General features: G+C 34.8%; 1 protein-coding gene across 1 annotated transcript in view; it reads right to left on the bottom strand.

Moving 5' to 3' along the window:
* PTH2R (parathyroid hormone 2 receptor) overlaps positions 1–23,441 on the bottom strand; it is a 119,994-nt gene that overhangs the window by 70,813 nt on the left and 25,740 nt on the right. The window contains exons 2-7 of the mRNA XM_027873892.1: positions 18,175–18,277; positions 6,446–6,556; positions 6,205–6,326; positions 3,586–3,683; positions 1,451–1,637; positions 153–306 (exon numbers count right to left, since the gene is read on the bottom strand). Of these exons, the coding sequence (XP_027729693.1) occupies positions 153–306; positions 1,451–1,637; positions 3,586–3,683; positions 6,205–6,326; positions 6,446–6,556; positions 18,175–18,277 (775 nt within the window). The remainder of the gene's footprint in view (positions 1–152; positions 307–1,450; positions 1,638–3,585; positions 3,684–6,204; positions 6,327–6,445; positions 6,557–18,174; positions 18,278–23,441) is intronic.

Here is a 23,441-nt window from a genome sequence, read left to right as displayed (position 1 = left end):
AAATAGACAGTGGAAGAGACAGTGACAGCAGAGTTGGAGACAATGCAGGAACCTACAGTTGAGAGAAGAAAGGAGGGAGGGAGAAAGATAATATTGTCAGTAAAATTATTTAATCTTAAAGGACAGATGAAAAAGAAAGCTAAAAGCCTTACCCCAGCCTATCAAGGTGAAGCCCCAAAGATACTTGCTATCTGAAAAGAAAGCCACAAAGATGAGGCTGTGTAGGTACAGGCCTTCCACTAGGATCCAAAAGTAGTTTGTGGCCAAGAAGTAAATAAACATCACAACAACAATCTTGCACCCAACCTGTTAAAAATAATGAAAAGCATTACTGTCTCCATGGCAGAACTCTCCACTGAGCTAAATGTCAACATGACACTATTCAAAACTTCAAACCTCAGGGCTGGGTCTTCTCTTTATGTTTTTATTGTATCACTTTACACAATAATGTAAAAACCAAATTTGCATTTTAAGCACATTTCCTCTAAGAAGTTCAAAGATAATAGTTGTCAACAAGCATTTATTTGTTAAACTTCTACTCTGTGTTAGATACTGTGATGAACTCTGGGGATGTAAAGAAACAGTCTCTGCCCTGAAAGAGTTTACATTGTAATGGTTTAGTAGTACAAATCTATTATTAAGCAGGGAGAAGATGATTCACCTGTGAAACTAACAAATTGGTGGATTAACTCAGGTATTGATTGAGCATATGCCATTCTTGTTGCTAAGGTCGAGATTACTGGAATGCTCCTGGATATACTACTGCCACAGAAGCCCAATAGCCTGAATTCATGAGTGATTGCTTTGCTCTCTACCAACTGGGAAAAGTCATGCTCATTATTTGAACAATACACACATTTTCTGTTATCCAGGGAATGATTAGGGATTGTTTTTTTTTTCCATTCTGAGGATGGATATACAAACAAAGAAAGAGAAAGGGAAAGCACCTTTAGGAGAACAAAAACATCCTCTTCAAGACCATCACTATCCATCCAGATGTCTCATGATTTGATGACTAGCTCATAATAAAGGGAGTCTAATGACATTGAATTTTCTATACATGTCAGGGAATCAGACTCCAAAATGTAATTCAATCTAAAATGTTTTTTTTTTTTGCTATTGTCATCCCAGAGATTTCTTGAATGAAAAGCTCCATCCATTTTTACACAGGAAATGAACAAGAGATGAACAAATTTAAAGAGGAAATCTAAAGGGAATGGGAGAAACAATGAAATCAGTGATGGGGAATGATGTACTAGAAGTTCTATTTGTGCTCATAGGAGTACTTTCAAGCAGTCAAGATAGCCAAGTAGCATCAGCCCAATGGGTAGCATTCTTGTGTCTTCCTCTGTACATATATGTGTATGTATGTGTGTGTGTGTGTGTGTGCGCGCGTTTAATTTTTCTTTCTGAAAGGGGTTCTAATTAGTTGTGAGCAGACAATACTTACATATTGTGACTTGTCTACCGGGGGTGCTATCATTGTATTTCGTGGATCACCCATCATAAACGATTCCAGCTCCTTCCTGCCCACATGATCATCGGCCACTTTATCCTTAATAAAGATACTTGCAGCCCTGAGCATGAATGAAACAAATAAGTGCATGTGGATGTAGTTCCTGGTGCAATGCAGTCTCCTGAGGACAAGAAACAGAAAAGGGACAGATTTGGAGAGAATAACTGAGAGAAAAAGAAAGGAAAAAAGGGAATGAGAAATGCCATGAATCTAAATGAAGATGGGACCTTTTGCAAATCTGTTAACCTATGATCCCAGACATAACTGTAGGGTCATTACTAAAATGGGCATTATTTGAAATCTAATTACATGTTTAAAATTATGTATTATCATGTTCCCCAACTCAAATATAGCAAATGAATGAAATTTCATATCATGTCCAGTGAAAAATTAGGTGGACTAAAAGTTATTGAATGTCTCACATTTATCCCAACGAAACTTTTTTGGAATCAATAAATTATGTTGAAAAGGAGCAAATTAGAGTTGGTCTAATTATGCTGGAATTCAGCTTGTAAATATGCTAAAAAATGAATCAAATGTCCATATTCTTTGATCCAGAGATCCCAGTGAAAGTAATGTGCCTCAAGGAGATCAAAGATAGAAAAACAGATCTCATGTGTTTGCCAAGATATTTATAGCAGCATTTTTTGTAACAACCAAGAACTAGAAACAAAGTAGATTCCTATTATTTAGAATATAAACAAATAAATTGTAGTAGATGAATATAATGGAATATTAGTGAGCAATAAGAAATGATGAAAATGAAGAATATGGAGGAGCATGGCAAAAATTTATTCACCCATGCCAAGTGAACTAGACCCAATCAGGAAAAATAAATACAATAATGATAATACAATATGTGGAAAGAACAAAAAAATAAATACTTCATAATGACTAAACTTGTCCCTAAAGAAGGTACATGTGAGTTTTCATTCATGCCTTCTTTGCAAAGGTGGGAGACTAGGTATGTGCACTGCATGTACTCTTAGACTAGGTTGATGCGTTGGTTTTACCCAACACATAGTAGATACTTAATAAATACTAGTTGGCTTAAAGTGAGTTACTTTGTGTTTTGTGGAAACTTGATATTTTATGCACAAAGGAAAATTACCTAATAGAAACACATGAGGAATTTAGCTTTTATTTTGTGTAAAGCAAGAGATCCAAAGATAAAACAAAAAAAGAGAGTTCCGTCCTCCAGGAGATTACATCCTGTCAACTAGTTAAGGGAGTATTAGGAGATTAATTGAGGGATTATTCTTTTAAAATAATATGTTTGGGAGAAATAAAATTTTCTCAGTTCCATTACTCCAAAGTCCATGAATTTAATCCTTATAAGACTGAAGTCCTTCTCTAATGCTAATCAGAGGTGACACTGGGTTCTTGACATTCATACCAGTAGACTACATTGTCTGAGAGGTTCTTCTAAACCAAAAAGCTTCACATTTGGGCTGGGTGATGGATTAGTTATCTCCAAATCATTACAGGGACCAGCTAGGCAACTTCAGAGAGGATCATCCCAAATTTGGCATCAGGGTGATGAACTTTTGGCCACGGTAACTCTTGAAGATCATGTACTAATTAATAGAATAATTGTGATCTTTTTACTAATAGAATCAGGTATCTTTGAACTACATTTCTTGTGTGCTCCTATAATGTGCTTTTTTCCTTTGTGTATGCCCCAGAAACGATTTTTGTTCATTGGTGTAAATGGAAGTTTACAATGAGTTAAATGAGCCTGTAAGTCACAGATACTTATTTTCATGACTCACATAGCTATCTTTGGCAAACAAATACATTGCAATGTTGATCTGCTTGCTTCTAGGCTTTATTCTGTTTTGATCCATTGAGATTTTTGAAAAATTCACCAACTTCCTTACATGATAAGAGCTTTGCCAAAATTAAATAATGGAACAATTCAAGACTGAGTGCATAAAATAACATGTGAGATAAATGTGCTTCAGCATAGAGTGTCCTGAGACCTTTTTGTCTTCTGTGGATAGGAAGCAAGATCACTCTTGCTGTATGGAGGAAAATGAGAGAAAGAGAATCATGACTAATCTGCTCACCGGAAATATCCAATGATGAAAATAGCTACAGCTAGGGAACTGAAGGAGATGGAATATCCAATAGTGTACATGATGTAGAGACGTTCAAAGAACTCTTGCTGGAGGAGAAACAAACAAGCTTATGTCACATAATTATTCCCTACTTACTTTCCTTCTCTGTTAGAAAAGAAAATATATCCACAAAATATGATATGTGTTCTTTGGATGTGAAATCACTAAATGTATGTTGTTAGTAACCTTTTGGTATGCTACAAACAGGTTTGAATTTTGTGCTTTAAACAGTTTTAATCAATTTGTGCCTAAACTGAATCGTCCCTTTTCTTCTCCACCTTTAAAATCATTACTCTCTTATTTTGTTTGTCCATAATTTGGAAATGCTTGGAAATCTTTTCAAGTACAAAGGAAGGTGACAAAATTTTTCTTAGTAATCTTTCCCCAAATTTAAAGAGAGATGTTCCCTAAAGCTTTAAAGTTCACATTGTTCTTTTTCTAAACTAATCACTTAAGGTAGGGTCATTTGTTCAACAACCAATAATAAATAATAAATATATCAGAATTTACTTCAGAGCATTTCAAAGCTTTAAGTCTTGGGGGAAATAATTTTCTAATATTTTCTGAGATTATATTTTCAACATTGAGAATAAAAGAAAACTTTAGAAATACAACTGAACCAATTACATTATATAACTTGGTCAGGGCTCCAAAGTACGTGTCTAATCAACTATTATAATTTAATTCCTTTTTTTTAAAAAAAATTGAAGATACCATTATATGTTCACTACTTCTGTTACTATGCTGTTTTTGTGAGATTAACAAGAATGGTTTTGCAATGAATGTGTAGTTCAATGTTATAAAAAAATTTGTATAACAGATAAAATTCAAAATCATGAATAGAGTACGATGAAATTCCTTTTGACGTATCTTACACTAATACAAATATTTTTTTTTTGCTGTCATTATCAAAGAAATTCCAAGACTGACTAAATGTTTTAAAAGGAGATCTTTGGTAATGAAATATAGGGTCAAAATATATAGCAACTTTCTAAAGAATGCATGGAATAGAATCCCTTAGTGCAGTGGAGAGATGAGGTGAAGAAGACAGGTTCTGGCTATTTAAAATTTAAATATCAGTAACAATAGTTAATATTTATACAATGCTTTAAGGTTTTCAAAGAGCTTTATGTATTTATATATATATATATACATATACATATATATAGATATATAAATAATCAGCTCATTTGATCCTCCAACAATTCTATGAGGTAAGTTATTGGCATTTTATGGACATGGAAACTGAGTTTGAGGAAGTCTAAGTGACTTTCTCAAGGTCAAAATGCATCTGAGTCATGATTTGTGAAAAGATTACTGAATTAAATTTTTTCTTCATCAGAGAGATATTTAAAATCTGTACACTATCCTTAGAAATCTCATTTATACCTTTCATTAATTCCATTCCATTTCTTGTACCTTGTATATAATAGGTATTTGTGAAATTGAATTGTATCACATTTATATAAGTAAATGAAGTACTATATGAATTTTTATTAAGTATGAGAAAACAAGCTGCATTACAGTATGTAGACTATTCTATATTACTTCAAATGAAAAATTCTGGAGACCTTGCTTATCATTCCGTTGTCACAGCCCTGGGCTGGGAGTCAAAAGTCCAAGGCTCAAGTCCCAACTCTGCCAATGACCAGCTATTTTGCCACAGGAAAATCTCTTCATTTCTCTGGCCCTCAGTTTCTCCCCTGCAAGCTGAGGTGGGGAATGGGTGGGAGTAGATGATCTTAAAGTTGCTGAAGAAAGTTCTAACATTCTAGGCTTTCATAGTTGTAACTTTTCAAAATTTGGCAATCAGAACCGTGATTTCATTGATCTAGAGAACTTTCAGGGAAGGAACTCTACCAAAGTAAATCTATTCCTGGACCACACAGCTAGTACATTTTAAAAACAGAACTTGAATCCAGATATTCCTGCCTTTTAGGGTGACTGTTTCTCCACTATGCCAAGATGCCTCTAACTTTTCAAATATTCATGAAATTAATAACCAGCCATTCTTTATAAGATTTCAAAAATCTGCTATGTCTCTAAAATCAAAAGGTACTCCCATTGAGTAGAGGGGCAGCCAGGTATTAAAATAATTTGGGCTTCTAGGAATGTAGGAACAGGTTATTCATTAAGAGATAAGAAACAAGTATTGAATAATAGAGTTCAGATTTTGAAAGGGCTTTTTTAAAGACCATCTAGTTCAATCTCTTCGTTTATCATTGCTGGTTTTCCATTTGGTTGTATCTAGAAGTGGTCCTAGCCTGAGGAAGGAACAAAGATGTCTCATTCTCTGTGACTGGGGCATGAAAGAGAAAATAAGCTCACACAGTATGGACAATATCAGAAAGGACCAGGATCTACAAGAACAGCGATTTGTATATACAGTAGGCACTAAGTGTCTGCTTCATTGAATTAAAGGAATCTAAGACTGTAGTCTTGCTCTTACTTTGTTTTCCATATTCTCAATGAAGGAAGAAAAATGAGTTCCATACATAATTGGGTGATGTCAAAAATGTTCAAAGATGTCAATGTGCTATGTATTTCAAAAACCCCACATTCAGATACCTTTCCTGTGGTGCTTTCCGGTTCGAAGTAGTTGAGGCATTCTGAATAATTGACCCATGTTTTATTTAAACTGTGAATAAAATCCCAGGTCCCATTGAGGTTACAGCGCCTGAATGCGACTCCTGTAAAAAAAAAATGCAAGGAAGCATGTTTAGTCTGATCATTTCACTTCAGTTCTATCACAGACATAAAATAACTAGCTTTTTGATTTTGATCAACAATTTCTGGAGGAGTTCAATACCTTTATGATTGAAGTCATAAATATAAGGAGGACATGGGACAGCCTGCACTTTTCCCAGTGTGCCTCTGGGCCAGCAAATTAGTCCATCCCATTCTGGAAAACAATTTCCCTCTGGAAGAAAAGAAAGGGAGGGCAGGAGGGAAGGAAGGAAGGTGAAATCAAATGAATGAAGAGAATGAAAACATAGGCAGTATAAACCTAGGTCTTCAGTTTGTTTGTTTGTTTGTTTTTTGCTGCAGCCTGTAGTACCATATACAAATCCATGCAATTGTGAGGATGGAAGAGAAATTTGGGTGTTAGGATGAGGCAGATAGCATATTAAGTAGTTGCTTAATAAGCTATTCCACAATAATCCTGTCAGGTAGGCAGAGCAAATGCTATTATCTCTATGTTGTGGATAAAGAAATTGAGGCACATGGAGGTTAAAGAATTAGCCTAGGGTTCCACATTGTAAATACTCAAACTCCATTTTCTTGTTGGGAAGGCTCTTGCTCTGAACTAGAGTTCTTCCTCCTTGCTTGTCCCTGAAGCTACTTGACTATTTTTTGTTAAAAGCACAACCATTGGGACCTTTATATATGCAGGAATGGAAAGCTGTGTGTACAGAATATCTAAGATGATGTGTTTATAGTTGCAAATGTGAGCAATGGCTGAATAACTTTCCTGATGTGAGCTATTGCAATTAAAACCCGGGCAACAGGACTCACTGTTTTCAAAATTTTCCCTAGGCAAAAGAGCTTCAGCCACTGGAGAGTTCAGTAGATATACTTCCAGGCATATCTAATGCTCACTAATTTCATAACCTTGAGAGCAAGTCACTTAACCTCTCTGAGCCTCAGTTTCCTCAACTAAATGAGTCAGTTGGACAAGATGACCTCTAAGGTTCCCTCTAGTTCTAAACCTACAATCCTATGATACTAATTCTTTATTTTCCCAGCGTATGAACAAAATATCAGGAAGAACAGCAGGTGGGACAGATTGACAATCACACCTAGGACTTAAAATCGAGGCTTAACTTCTTGCTTTTCATTTCAACAATTCCATGAAGTCCAACAATTCATCTCAAAGATAGACTTCATCCTTATCTGAGCCCAGGGTCCTTGCTGATAATTCGGGCTAATTTCCAACAGGCTTTAAACATCTATTTAAATCTCTCAAATCAGAACACATCACTTTAGATATTTTGCACCCACAACTTCCCCCAAATAATAACTCAATAACCTACTCTACTATACTGTCTAATTTTCACTCTGTGGCACAACTTCTATTTCACTAATAATGGAATTCTTTCAATTAATTTAAAATAAAGAAGGAGACCATAGTTCTGTTCTGGGTAGTCAACACACTGGAGTTTTCCTATAACATTGTTTACTGGAAAGTGCAATGAAGAAGGTGTGTCTGCTTGGACATCAAAGTGAAGGGAGCATTGTGTTTGCCTTCTAATTTAATGGGGAGGGAGAATGAAGAGAAATTTTAAAATTACAACTTAAATATCATTCAAGAAACATCTTTCCTTTTATCTGCTTCTGAGCAAATATGTTCTTGTTACCTGTCATAATACTGGTATGGTTCATTCCTCCATCTACCTTGATTTCTGGGACAATAACTTAAGAAAACGGTTTGGTTTTATTTCTGGGAATGTACTCACAGTATCTTCCCCCAAGAAAATCAAATTTTCTTAAAGAAAGCTTCATTTTTAGCCCATTAAGAACTAAAAGTTGTGACATTATATGTCACAAACTAAAATATGTGTTTCTTTGGCAGACCTCTACACCTTGGTTCCTGCATCTTTCTATGTGTTCAAGCCCACCTACATTTCTTTCCACTGGCACAGCTGTCTAAACTGCTCTCATTGTTCCCACCCTCTCTGGACTTATTGCCTTCTTTCAAAATACTGCTTATGATGTAACATCCTCCATCCACATTTTCTTGCCACACAAAATATTATATCTTTTCTCCTTCACTATTTGTAACTTACTTATTTCATAATGCCCATGCTATATTATCTAACATCTTTTCTACCACATCTGTATACATTATACCTGCAATGATAGTAGTAGTAGTAGTAGTAGTAGTAGCAGAATTTTAAGGTTTGCAAAGCACTTAACATTTGTTTCAATAGATCCTCTCAACAACCCTGTGAGGTAGGTGTCATTATTGTCTCCCTTTCACAGATGAGAAACCTGCGGTAGAGAGAAGTTAAGCAATTTGACCAAAGTCATCCAGATAATTAAGTGCCTGAGGCTTGATTTGAACTCAGGTCTTTCTAACTCCAAGTCTAGCCTTCTATCCACTGCACCATCTAATTTCTTCCCATCTGCTATTTTCCCCACTAAAAATGCATGACTAAGTCATATGAAATTTTCTGGTGGGGCCACTTTACACAATTATTAAGTCTGTGAGTTCTTAAAGGTGCTATCCTTCAAATAAATGTTAAATCAAATTATTGGTTTGTTTGGTAATAACATGTTTATTACAATTAATAGTTCATTTTTAATGATACTTAACATATTCAAAAGGTCTTGACCGTAATTTTCCCCCTAGCAATGTCTATTTCTAAAAAATTACTCCTCTCAAACAAAAGAATTCACAGACAAGCTTACTTAATTACACAACATTTTAATGTTGACCTTTGATAAAGAAAATCAGATATTTCCATAACTGATGGTGCTTCCTCTCAGAAAGTTTCTAGAAGACGATCAAATGAGTGTAAATTTTAATTAGTGTATTTTTCTGTCATCGTCATTTCATATATAGTAAGAGTAAACTATATTTTGTTAATTGGCAAAGGGGAAAAATGAATTGCTTCCTTCTTACAATTAATTGCATAATGACTCACCAATCCCCCTTCCTAAATTAACACCATTAATTATCACACTCGAATCTTTGTATGCGCCAGCACAAAAACTAATTATTAGTAGAAGGTTTTAAGCTGTGGCATTAAAAATTATTCTAAGACCTTGGGAGTGGAACATCCAATTTTCCTATGCTTCTGTCTTTTATTCCCTTAAGATAAGTTAAAAGTGCACTTGTAAGTTGTATTGTTTGATACTGGCACCAATATAACTGCTGGTGATCATAGTATGTAGTATAAAAAGCAGAGACTAAAAAGCAGTGACTTTGGAGTCAGAGGTTCTGGGTTCAAATCCTGGCTCTCACTTATTATTGATAAGACCATGGGCAAGTGACTTAACTTTTTCTGTAGAATGAAGGAATTAGATAGCCTTTTTTTCCAACTCTAAATCTATGATCCAAAATAAAGTTATTTTAAAATCCTTGAAATGTCCATTCAGTTTCCTTGGCTTGAGATTTTGTTTCTATTTTTCTTTTTAATTTTTGAGACAAATTAGAAATGAAATGTTTTTCAATCCCCTTGTGCTTTCATTTTACTCCTTCAGATTTTCATTCTCTTTTCTTCTCTCAATTTCCATCTGTCATTGCAAAAGTAATCAAATAAGGAAACCTTTATTACTCGCTATGAGATAACCTGATCACAAAGTTGTAACATATTATAATTAAAAGGAATCTCAGAATTTATCTAGCCAAACTCTTTAATTTTGTTTTCTTTTCCATTGTGAATTCAATAAATAGTACATGAAACGAGCCTTTTCATATACAAATTAGAACAGAAAAAGATCTTAAATTGTGAATCTATTACATGTAGCTTGCTTTTTTTTATTAATTATATAATAAATTCAATATGTAATTTTTAAAGCTATCCTGCTTAACCGACCTTCCTTCTGTTCTGAGCATTAAGGCCCCCACCAAGAAAAACTTCAGTGACCCTCTTTTCTTTATTTTTGTTGAGGAACGGGGACAACCCTATTACCATCTCTCCAATTTTTTTTTTTTACTTCTCCCTCCCAAAATTGAAAAAAATAAAAAAAATCCTTTTACCAACTATGTAGACATAAAGTAAAGCAAATTCTCATTTTGGTCTTGTCAGAAAATGTATATCACATTCAGCATCATGAGTCCATCACTTCTCTGTCAGGAGGAAGGGAGAAAGCTTCTTTATCAGTCATCTGATTATCAAATGAAATACTATTTGAAAAATTCTTAGCACAGTGGCTGGCACATAATAGGCACTTAATAAACGCTCCCTTTCTCTTCTCTCCCCCACTGCACTGCCCCATTCCCCTCTCTTGCACTTCCCTCTAATTCCTTTCCCTGTTCTTAAGTTTTTTCAAATTGTTCTACCAGTCCTTCACATGTCACTCTGTGTCACTTCATAGAGTATTACAAGGTTTGTCTGAACTATTCCCTTTCATCATTTCTTATAGATCAAAAAAAATTAAATTAACTTTAGATACCAAAAGTTGTTCGGTCATTCTTCATGTGACAGAGACTCACTTAACTTTTATTCTCTGCTACAACAAATACGGAGATACTAATCCATACATAGATACATACATATCATGTGCATGTATATGATGTATCTTTCTATTATTTCTTTGATTTCTTTGTTTTATAGACATAGTAGTGGTACTACTGGTTCAAAGTCACAATTTTAGTAACTCTTTGGATATACTTCCAAGCTGCTTTCCAGAATAGAAATTCATATCCATACTAATTCATACCCTTACCAATAGTTCATTAGTATGCTTATTTTTCATGACTCCTTATTGTCATTTTCCTTTCTTTTGGTCATGTTTGCCAATCTGAGGAGTGTGAAGCTTCAGTTTTTAAAAGTGCATTTATTGAATTATTAGTGATTGAAAGCATTTTTTATGCTTGTTGATAGCTAGCATTTTTTTCTTTTGAAAATTGTTTGTATTTTATGACCACTTAATAAAAAGGGAATGACCTTTTCTCTTTAGATTCAAATTAGTTTCTTTTATATCTTAAAGATGAGATACTTATGAGAGATTTTTGTTGTAACTTTTTTCCTCAGTTAACTCTTTCCTTTTAATTTTACCTGCATTGGTTTTGTTTGTGCAGATTTTTTTTCTTTTTTTATGTAATCATAATTGTCCATTTTATCTTCTGTGATCCTCTCTCTTTTGTAAGGTCATGAAATCTTACCCTTCCATAGACATGAAATATAATTTATTTTATTCTCCTTTCAATTTGTTTATCATATGATCTTTTATATCTAATTTCATTTGGAGCTGATCTTGGTATGTAGTATGAAACATTACTACATAATTTATGCTAGACTATTTTCCAGGGTTCCCAGTAATTTTTAAAAAATCAAATTATGAGTTCTTATCCCTGTTGATTTTTCTATCACTAGGTTATTAGGTTCTTTTGCTTCTGTATGTTGTGTATCTAAATTGTTCCATGGATCCGTTTTAATTTTTTAACCATCATCAAATCGTTTTGATATTACTGTTTTGTAATATAGTTTGAAATCTGCTATTGCTGGGGACTGTTTCTTACCACTTAAAAAATACTTACCTTGAGATTCTTGCCCAAGTTCCTTAGGATGAGTTTTTTATGATTACTTTTCCAGTTCTAGAAAGTAACCATTTGGTAGTTATGATTGTTATGACATTGAACAAGTAAATCAATTTAAATAGTATTGTCTTTTTTATTATATTGGCTTAGATCACCTATTAGGAATTAATAGAAATGTCTTTGTTATCATAAAAAGTGTTTTGTAGGTATATGTGTATAGTCCCATGATGTGTCTTGGTAGATAGTTCCATTAGGGTCTACTTTAGCTATAACTCCAAATTTTTAGTATATTGTTTTGTTGCCAGTTTCTTTATTAATGCCTACCCCAGTAGATTGTGATGTCTTCAAGGGCAGGGACTGTCTTCTGTCTTTCTTTGTATTCCTAGCATTTTGCATAGTGCCTCTAAAATAGTAGACATTTAATAAATGCATATTGACTGACAGATAGAATTTTCTATTGATTCTGTGGTTTGTTCTTCAACTTACTAATTTTTCTTTTTAAAGTTTATGTTTTTATTCTGAATTGAATAAACCCCAAAACAATAACATACAATAATTATAGCTAACATTAATATAGCATGTGTTATATCCCAGGTTCTGTGCCAACCACTTTATAATTATTATCTCATTTGAGCCTCATGACACCCCTAGGAAGTGAATGCTATTATTATCCCTATTTTACAGATGAAGAAACTGAGGCAAATAAAGGTAAAATAACTTGCCCAGGGTCACACATCTAGTAAGTGTCTGAGACTGATTTGAACCTATGTCTTCCTGACTCCAAGCTGGTGCTCTATCCACTGCCACCTAACTGATCCTCTGCCAGAAGAAGAAGGAAAATAGAGAACATCTCCATATACCCAGAAGATGATTATATGTAGAACCATGAATTCTAATACATACACATATATGTATATATGTACATATATGTGTATACAGAGCACTTGCTTTTATCCACCAATTCTTTAAGATTAGTTTACAATAAATTTCAATCCTTTCTTCAGTAGCCTTTTTTATAATTTTTATTGAATTGTGACCAGTAAAAGATGTGTTTGATATTTCTGCTTTTTATTTGTTTGTAAAGTTTTTAGGTCCTAACATATCATCAATTTTTGTAAAAGTGCTATTTACAGTGGAGGCATACCTATTATCCTTTCTAACCCATTCAGTAATCACCAGAAATTCATCATTTATAACTTTTAAAAATTCTATTCAGGTGTTTAACTCTTTTCTTTATCTTTTTGTTAGGTTTTTCTAGGTCTGAACAGGGCACAGTGAGGTCCTCCACTATAATTATATTACTGCATATATCTTTCTATGTTTTGATTTTTACTTATGTATTTATATGTTATATCATTTAGTACACATATATTAATTATTGATATTGATGGTGCTTTTAAGCATCAATTTCACTGTTTATTGCTTTTAATCATGTTTTACAGTTGCCTTATCTAAAACTTCATTGCTACTCCTTTTTTGAGTACATCTGAAGTGAAATACTTGCCTCTAGTCCCTTATTTTAACTTCATGTGGATATTTTTGATCCAAATGTGTTTCTTATAAACATATTGGTAGGTTTTGCTTTCTATTCAATTTTGTCATTTCTTTGTGTTTAGTGGATGAATTCATCTTATTCACATTCATGGTTATAGATGTTGATATTTGCCTTCGATCTTTTCTCTTGTAGTTGTTTCTCTCTTTATTTCCTGTCCTACTCTTTACAAGGAAGAAGATGGTAAAAACGGTGATTTTTTTTTCTTAGGGAGTTCATTGATGGCATGGTCAATTTTATTTTTCTGAAATGGAATTATTTAAGTGTTTCATTTCCTCTTCTGTTAATCTAGGCAATTTATGTTTTTGTAAAAATTCAACCATTTCACTTATTTATTGGCATATAGTTGGGCAAAATAGTTCCTAATTATTGTTTTAATTTTTTCTTCATTGGTGGTAAATTCACCCTTTTCATTCTTGATACTGGTAATTTCTTTTTTTTAAATCAACTTAACCAAAGGCTTATCAATTTTATTTTTTATAAAACCAGCTCTTAGCTTTATTTATTAGTTCAATAGTTTTCTTAATTTCAATTTTATTAATCTCTCATTTGATTTTCAGAATTTCTAATTTGGTATTTAATTGGGAATTTTAAATTTGTTCTTTTCCTAGCTTTTTTAGTTGCATGCCCAATTCATTCATCTCCTCTTTCTTTATTTTATTCATGTAAGCATTTATTTATTTATCTGTTTATTTATTTATTTATTTTGGTAAGGCAATTGGGGTTAAGTGACTTGCCCAAGGTCACATAGCGAGTACATGTCAAATGTTTGGTCTGAGGTCGGATTTGAACTCAGGTCCTCCTCACTTCAGGGCTGGTGCTCTATCCACTGCGCCACCTAGCTGCCCCTCACGTAAGCATTTAGAGGTATAAAATTTCCCCTAAGAACCACTTTAACTGCATCCCATAAGTTTTGGTATGTTGTCTTATTATTGTCATTCTCTTGTGTGAAGTAATTGATTGTTTCTGATTTGTTTTTGACCCACTCATTCTTTAGGATTAGATTATTTAATTTCCAATTAATTTTTAGTCTGTCTTTCTGTGGCCCTTTTATTATATGTAATTTTTATTGCATCATGATCTGAAAAGGATGAATTTAACATTTTAGCCTTTCTGCATTGGATTGTGAGGTTTTTATGCCCTAGTGCAGGGTCAGTTTTTGTGTAGGTGCCATATACCATTGAGAAAAAGGTATATTCCTTTCTATCCCCATTCAATTTTCTCCAGAGATCTACCATGTTTCTAACTTTTCTAAAATTGTATTCACTGCCTTAACTTCTTTCCTGTTTATTTTGTGGTTAGATTTATTTATTTCTAAGAGGGGAAGGTTGAGGTCTTCCACTAGTATAGTTTTGCTGTCTATTTCTTTAACTCCCTTAACTTCTCCTCTAAGAATTTGGATCCTATACCACTTGGGACACATATGTTTAGTATTGATATTAATTCATTGTCTATAGTACCTTTTAGCAGGATGTAGTTTCCTCCCTTATCTCTTTTAATTAGATCTATTTTTGATTTTGTTTTGTCTGAGATCAGGATTGCTACCCCTGCTTTTTTTAATTCAGCTGAAGCATAATATAATCTGTTCCAGCCTTTTATCTTTACTCTGTGTATAGCTCTCTGCTTCAAATGTGTTTCTTGTAAGCAACGTATTGTAGGATTATGGTTTTTAATCCACTCTGTTATCCACTTTCATTTTATGGGAGAGTTTATCTCATTCATATTCACAGTTATGGTTACTAACTGTGTCTTTCCATCCCATTCCCTCCCCCCCCAGTTTAAGTTTTTCTCTCTCCTTTCACCCTTTCCCTCCTCACCGGTGTTTTGCTTCTGATTGGTGCCTCCCTCCATCTGCCCTCCCTTCTATCAGCCCTCCCCTTTTCTTTCCCCTTTCTCCTATTTCCTATATAGTAAGATAGATTTTATACCCATGTGAGTGTATATGTTATTCTCTCTTTGAGGCAAATCTAATGACAGTAAGGTTCAAACAATGCTTGCTTCCGTCCCTTTCCCCCCTCTATTGTAATAGGCCTTTGCACATCTTCATGTAATATAATTTCCTCTTTTTGGGTTCCTCCTTTCCTCTTCTCCCAGGACAGTTCTTTTTTTTTTTTCACCCCTTAATTAATTATTTATTTTATCATCACATTAAAGTCAACTTATATGCACACCCTCTATGTAGGTATACCCCTTCTAAATGTCATAATAAAGATACAGTTCTCAAGAGTTATGAGTATTATCTTCCATGGAGGGATTTAAAGAGTTTAATCTTATTGAATAACATGGTTTTTTTCCCTTTCCTATTTACCTTTTTAAGCTTCTCTTGAGTCTTGTATTTAAAGATCAAATGTTCTATTCAGCTCTGATTTTTTCATCAGGAATGATTGAAAGTCCCCTATTTCATTGAATATCCATCTTTTCCCCTGAAAGATTATAATCAATTTTGCTGGGTAGTTGATTCTTGGTTGTAATTCAAACTCATTTGCCTTCTGGAATATCATATTCTAAGCCCTCTGGTTCTTTAATGTAGAAGCTGCTAAGTCCTGCATAATCCTGACTATGGTTCTACAATATTTAAATTGCTTCTTTCTGGCTGCTTGCAATATTTTATCCTTTACATAATAATTCTGGAATTTGGCTACAATATCCCTTAGAGTTTTCATTTTGAGATCTTTTTCAGGAGGTGATTGGTGGATTCTTTCAATGACTGTTTTGCCCTCTGGTTCTAGGATGTCAGGGCAGTTTTCCTTGATAATTTCTTGAAAGATGCTCTCCAGGCTCTTTTTTTTTTTGATCATGGCTTTCAGGCAGACCAATAATTCTGAAATTATCTCTCCCAGATCTATTTTCCAGGTAAGTTGTTTTTTCCCAATGAGCTATTTTACATTTTTTCTATTTTTTCATTCTTTTGATTTTGTTTGACTGATTCTTGATGTCTCATAGAGTCATTAGCTTCCACTTGCCCAATTCTAATTTTTAAGGAATTGTTTTCTTCAGTTAGCTTTTGTACCTCCTTCTACATTTGGCCAGTTTTACTCCTAAAGGAGTTCTTCTCTTCAGTGAATTTTGTACCTCCTTTTCCATTTGGCCAATTCTACTTATTAAGGAGTTGTTTTCTTCAGTGGATTTTTTTTCCCATTTAGTCAATTTAATTTTTAAGAAATTGTTTTCTTTAGTCAATTTTTGCCCTTCCTTTTCCAAGTTGTTGACTCTCTCTTGCATATCTCTCATTTCTTTTACAGTTCCCAAACTGGAATTGGCTCTGTCCCTTGCTATGACCCTGACAAACTCCAACCAGATGTTGTCAATCATGCTGGCAGCAACCTTCCTTGAAGACTTCAAGTGCTTGCTTCCCAGATTCTGCTCTGCCCCTTCCTGTATGGACTCCCTGGGTGCTGGGCTGTCTCAGTACTGGTCTTATTATGTGTCCTGATAAGATTCAAGCATGAACTGCCAAGGCACTGGTTTGATATTTTGTCCTGTAGTGGTGCAGGCTCATGCTTCCTGAATGCCACACTTCCTAACACTGATCAAGCTTTGTTTTCTCCTATGGCTCAAGTTGATCTGTCCATGTGCTGATTTGGTCCTGTCTTGGCTCCATTAATACTCTTGTTTTACAGAGGACTAAACTGAGGCAGGAGTGGGAGAGGTGTTAAGTGACTTGCTCTAACTAATGACAAGAAAAATGCTTGTTAAAATCAGCCTAAAATATTCCCATGTTTACTTGTGTCCTGGTTTTTCTAGGTACAGAAAGATTTCTTTTAAAAAATATTTTCCAGAATTTTACATTATACAATTAATGATTTTCTCTCATAAAGCACTACACAGTATTAAAAAGTATTCACTTGATCTTCACAACCCTTTGAGATAGTTTCATTTTATTATTTCAATTTTACTGCTGTAAAAGGGCAGTCAGGTGGCACAGTGGATAGAGTGCTTGGCCTGGAATCAGGATTTACTGAGTTCAAAAACGGTCTCAAACACTTAATAGTTGTATGATCCTGGTCAAGTCACTTAACTTTGTTTGGCTCAGTTTCCTCATCTGTAAAATGAGCTAGAGAAGGAAATGGCAAACCACTCAAGTATTTTTGCCAAGAAAATCCCATAAGGGGTCACAAAAGGTCAGACACAACTGAAAAATGACAAAATAATGTGAAAACAAAGCCCTAGAGAGATTGAGTGACTTACCCAAGATCACATATCAATTAAGAAGCAGAGCTGGGGAACAGCTAGCTGGTACAGTGGATAGAGCACCAGCCCTGGAGTCAGGAGGACCTGAGTTTAAATTTGGCCTCAGACACTTACTGTGTGACCCTGGGCAAGTCACTTAACCCTAATTGCCTAAACTGCTCCCCCCCAAAAAAAGCAGAGCTGGGGCTTAATTCCAGTTTTCTTGATCTCTAGTTCACACTATATCTATAACATATGATGCTTATCACTTTATACCTTTTTTTCACTCCCCCAAAAGCATATGCAGGTATTCAGCTATTTTTTATTTCCTTATTTAAAAATATAAATTTGCCCAACCCTTCATAGATCAGGTTTAATCATAACTAAAAAAATTTCTCACATCATTTTATGGCCTCTTGGTGGACCTGCAGATTATCAGTTTTTTTTTATTCTCACTGAACCCAAAATATAAATCTAAACTGTGTATATTATATGCGAATGAGAACCTAGCTTTAAGGTTTTCATCTCCCACTTTAAGTAGCCTGAAGGGAAGACTGCAGCTAGTGCATATTCTGAGATGACACAGAAGTGTTTAGAGTTTCCTTACCTCCCTCCTGTTGCTGAGTGGTGATGTTTAGTTCACATTGCACCTTAGCCTTCAGCAGGAGGACAATCTGCTCCTCCATTGTAATCATGTCATCAGAATCTATCTGTGAAAAGTAAATGAGTTAAAAGATAAATGGCACATTTCCCCGGAGACATAACATTGTTTTTGTCTCAGCCTCCAAAAAAAGGGGGAATAGTTATTAATAGTTTCTACTTTAGTTAGCTGCCCAATGCATTCATTATCTGATGTGAAGCCAGGAGATGCCATAATCTGTAAGGATTCTATGCTATTTTGATTTTTAGCCTCAAATGGGAAAAAGTTCACACTACAATCCGTAAACAAAGAAAACATAAGTTAAATCCTTAGTAAGAAAATTAAAAATGTTTTTGATGTATGAAGAGTAAATATGAAGTGAACTGTAAGATTTATACCGGTATCTGTTAATTATGATGAAGTATCAGGGATGTGTTTGTGAAGGGGGTGATTTCTGTTGATTTCATTCATTCATTAGTTAAGCAAGTATTTATCGAGCATATCCTGTGTGAAGGTATTGTCCTAGGTGTTATGGTTAATTCAAAGAAACACGATAACAACTTAATGTAATATTAAACTACAAAGCCCTAGATAAATAATTTTTTTGTGATGCTAATACTTCTATCATGTACACTAATGGTTCTCAAAACATTAATCTTATGATAATCATTTATTTCTGAGTAGAACAGTGATAATAAGGCATTGTGTGTGTGTATGCGTATGTGTGTGTGTGTGTGTGTGTGTGTGTCTAACTGGGGTTTCCACACTTCCTTCTGAGTGCAGCAACTTTGTTAGAAGGGGAGAGAATTTAGAGGAAAACAAGTAAGGAACATTACTTTTGTAACAGGTTGATTCTGTCAGCTTGCAACGTGAATTCATTGTGATGATATGGTATGTACACATATATTAATTACATATATGCACACTATATACAATCCTATAAATATAAGATAAAATGTTTTATATTTTATAAAATATTAATGTTTTATTATAATTTTTATAGTTTGTGTTTTAATAAACATTAACAAAGATAATATTTCTGTATACAAAATAGAAGAGAAACAGAGGTTATATGTGAAACTACAAATCTCTATTTTACATAGCTTCTTGTATATAATATGAATATATTGATATGCATATATAAATATATGCTATATTGATATACATATATTTAAAAGCAAGCTATATATAACATAGATTTACAATTTCATGCATTATACCACTTTCCTGTTCTCCTTTGTATGTAGAAATATTTTCTTTGTTGTGTTCATTAAAATTAAGAATAAAAAGTAAAATTATAAAATAATCCTGTTACTCTAAAAGTGTGTGCACATGGATCTTAAAAGTAATTTTATCAATATTGAAGTATAGAGCTTGGAATGCCCTGTCCTTCAATTAGGCAGATTATCAAACTGACACAAATATAGGGCCTTAAGATATCCTAGATTACAGTCAGGCCTATACATGTGTCAAGGGTGGGAGGGAGCCTTGTGTAATAGATCCAATTTCAAGCAGAAATTTCATAGGCTGTGAAGCAGATGAAATTACAAGCCATAGAAATTAAGGGATGCTGCTGACCATGTAGGGAACTAGAGTATAAAGGTTTCTTTGTTTTATGCCTATCAGAAAGTTTTGTGCCGGTGTCGTAGGCCCCATTTTCCTGAGAAACAAGTACAAAGTATCTAGCAAAGGGGCTCCTTGGTTTTCCTTGACATGATGTGTTCTCCATCTCAGGCAGGCTACATTAGCCACTGTTTTGAGGTTGTTTGCATAAGGGAAAAGGAAACCATGAAAAATCATCGCTCAACAGATCCAGAATCAATACTTCCATTTCAAAAGATAAAAATTGTCAGTGTTGGAGTTGCTAAGGGAATACAGGCACACTAATATATGCTAAGTACAGTGCCTGGCGCATAGTGGGTCCTTAATAAATACTTGTTGATTTGCCTTGTATATTTTAATTCAACCATTCTTGAAATAAGTTTGGTACTAAGTGAGAAAAGTTATTAAATTGTTAGTATACTTTGATCCACCTTTCCCACCTTTGGGCATATACACCCAAAAGATAAATGTGAAAAAGAAAAACCCAACCATATCAAAATATTCCTAGCAGCTCTTTTTGATGTGGGAAAAACTACAACTAGAAAATGACAAAATACACTGTAGGATAGGTAGGTGGCACTGTGGATAAAGCACAGGGCTTGGAATCAGGAAGACATCTTCAAATCCAGTTCTCAGACTTCCTAACTGTATGACCCTGGGCAAGTCAGTTAACCCTGGTTGTTTCAGTTTCCTCATCTGTAAAATTAGTTGGAGAAGGAAACGACAAACCACTCCAGTATCTTTGCCAAGAAAACTCCAAAATGAGGTCATGAAGAGATGGTCATGACTGAAACAACCCAACAACAACAAATATGTTGTAGTATATAAAAGTAGTGGACTATTATTGTGCTGTGAAAAGTGACAGATATGAGAAATTCAGAGAAACAGAAATCAAACAATCAATTTGGTATTAAGAACTCATTATGTGCCAATACTGTGATAGTTCCTGAGAATATAAAGATAGAAATGAAACAGTTCCTTCCTTCAAGGAACTTAGATTCTATGAGGGAGACAACATGTCTACACATAGATAAGTATATGCAAAATAAATCTAAAGAAAGTTTTGGAGGGAGGGCAACTGAAAGTGGTGTCAGGAAAGGCTTCATGTAGAAGGTGTTGTTTCAACAGTTTTGAAGGAAATGAGAGAAGGAAGTGAGGTAGAGTGTGCTCTAGGCACAAGAGACAGCCCATGCAAAAACATGGGTACAGTGTGTCCCATGTGAGGCAGCACAAAAGAGCCAATTTGGCCTAGCCATAAAGTGTGGGTAAGAGACTAAGTGAAAAAAAAAACATTGGAAAAGTAGGTTGTGATCTAATTTAAAAAATGGAGACTTCTACAGATGGATGCAGAGTGAAGAATGCAGAATCAGAGTTATATAAACAATTGCTACAATAAAATATATGAAGACAACGATAAAAGACAACAGACCTCAATATTGATTCAGTGATCAGTATTGGTTCCAAATTGTTGATGCTAGGGGGGCGGAGCCAAGATGGTGGAGGGAAAGCAGTGACTGTCTTGAGCTCTCTCTCAAAGCCCTCCAAATACCTGAAAAAAATGGCTCTAAACAAATTATAAAGCAGCAGAACCCACAAAAAGACATAGTGAAACAAATTTCCAGCCAAAGACAGACTGGACGGTTGATCAGAAAGATATATCGTGCCGGGCAGGTAGAGGAGCGCAGTGTGGCGTGGGCGCACAGGCCTCAGCAGACTGAATTGGGGGCAGCTGTGGTGGTTTCTAGACTTCTCAACCCATGAATGCCAAAGACAACTTAGAAGGTCAGTGGGAAAAGTCTGTGACTGCGGTGAGAGAGGAGCTAGGTCTCAGCCACAAGTCTCGAGTGCAGCCCGGGGTCGGCTTTTTCCTGAGCTTCCAGCCCACAGACTGAGGGGGAATCGAGTGACTGATTAGAGGGGAATTGCAGGGATCTCTTTGCCAGTGCTGAGGCAGGAATCTCTTTCTTTACTGGTGCTTGGATCTGGGTCACAGTTCTGAGGGGCGGTCCTGGGGCAAGGAGAAAAGCTGGTGTAGTGGAGCTTGTTGTGGTGGTGGAGAGAAAACACCTTGCCGCTTATCATAGCACCTTGGAAGAACTGAAAATTTACAGGTCCCTAAAAGTACCTCTGAAAACAGCTGTACAAACCCCCAAGGCTTGGGACAGTATACTCTTCACATTGGAAGCAGACTTTTACCTTAACAAAGAGTTAAAACTCAAGTAATTGGCTGGGATCATGAGTAAGCAGTGCAAAAAGAGTCAGACTATATTATCTTACTTTGGTGACAAAGAAGATCAAAACATACAACCAGAAGAAGACAACAAAGTCAAAGCTCCTACATCCAAAGCCTCCAAGAAAAATAAGAATCAGTCCCAGGCCTTGGAAGAGCTCAAAAGGGATTTTGAGAAGCAAGTAAGAGAAGTAGAGGAAAAACTGAGAGTGATGCAAGAAAATCATGAAAAACAAGTCAACAGCTTGCTAAAAGAGACCCAAAAAAATACTGAAGAAAATAACACCTTAAAAAATAGCCTAACCCAAATGGCAAAAGAGGTCTAAAAAGCTAATGAGGAGAAGAATGCCCTGAAAAGCAAAATTGGCCAAATGGAAAAGGAAATCCAAAAGCTTACTGAAGAAAATACTTCCTTAAAAATTAGAATAGAGCAATTGGAAGCTAGTGACTTTAGGAGAAATCAAGACACTGTAAAACAAATCCAAAAGAATGAAAAATTAGAAAACAATATGAAATATCTCATTGGAAAAACAACTGACCTAGAAAATAGATCCAGGAGACAGAATTTAAAAATTATTGGACTATCTGAAAGCCATGATCAAAAAAAGAGCCTAGACATCATCTTTCAAGAAATTGTCAAGGAAAACTGTCCTGATATTTTAGAACCAGAGAGCAAAATAGAAATTGAAAGAATCCACCTATCTCCTCCTGAAAGAGGTCACCAAAGGAAAACTCCTAGGAATATTGCAGCCAAATTCCAGAGTTCCCAGGGCAAGGGGAAAATATTACAAGCAGTCAGAAAGAAACAATTCAAGTACTGTGGAAACACAATCAGGATAACACAAGATTTAGCTGCTTCTACATTAAGGGACCAGAGGGCATGGAATATAATATTCTGGAGAGCAAAGGAGATAGGATTACAACCAAGAATCGCCTACCCAGCAAAACTGAGTATAAGCTTGCAGGGGAAAAAATGGTCATTCAGTGAAATAGAGGACTTTCAAACATTCTTGATGAAAAGACCAGAGTTGAGTAGAAAATTTGATTTTCAAATACAAGACTCGAGTGGAACATGAAGAGGTAAACAGGAAAGAGAAAATCATAAGAGTCTTATTAAGGTTGAACTGTTTATATTCCTGCATGGAAAGATGATATTTGTAACTCATGAGACCTTTGTCAGTTTTAGGGTAGTTGGAGGGGAAAAAATTATATGTACATATATATAGATATAGATAGATAGAGGGCACAGGGTGAGTTGAAAATGAAGGTGTCATATCTGGAGAATAAAATTAAGGGGTAAGAGAGGAATATACTAGGAGAAGGAGAAAGGGAGAGGTAGAATGGGGTAAAATTATCCCACAAAAAAAAAAACAGAAAAGAACAGGCTCTTACAGTGGAAGGG

The sequence above is a fragment of the Vombatus ursinus genome, unplaced genomic scaffold (assembly GCF_900497805.2).
Source record: "Vombatus ursinus unplaced genomic scaffold, bare-nosed wombat genome assembly UNPS02014802.1, whole genome shotgun sequence".
NCBI classification, from domain to species: Eukaryota; Metazoa; Chordata; class Mammalia; order Diprotodontia; family Vombatidae; genus Vombatus; species Vombatus ursinus.
This window is presented reverse-complemented; position numbering and strand designations above follow the sequence as displayed.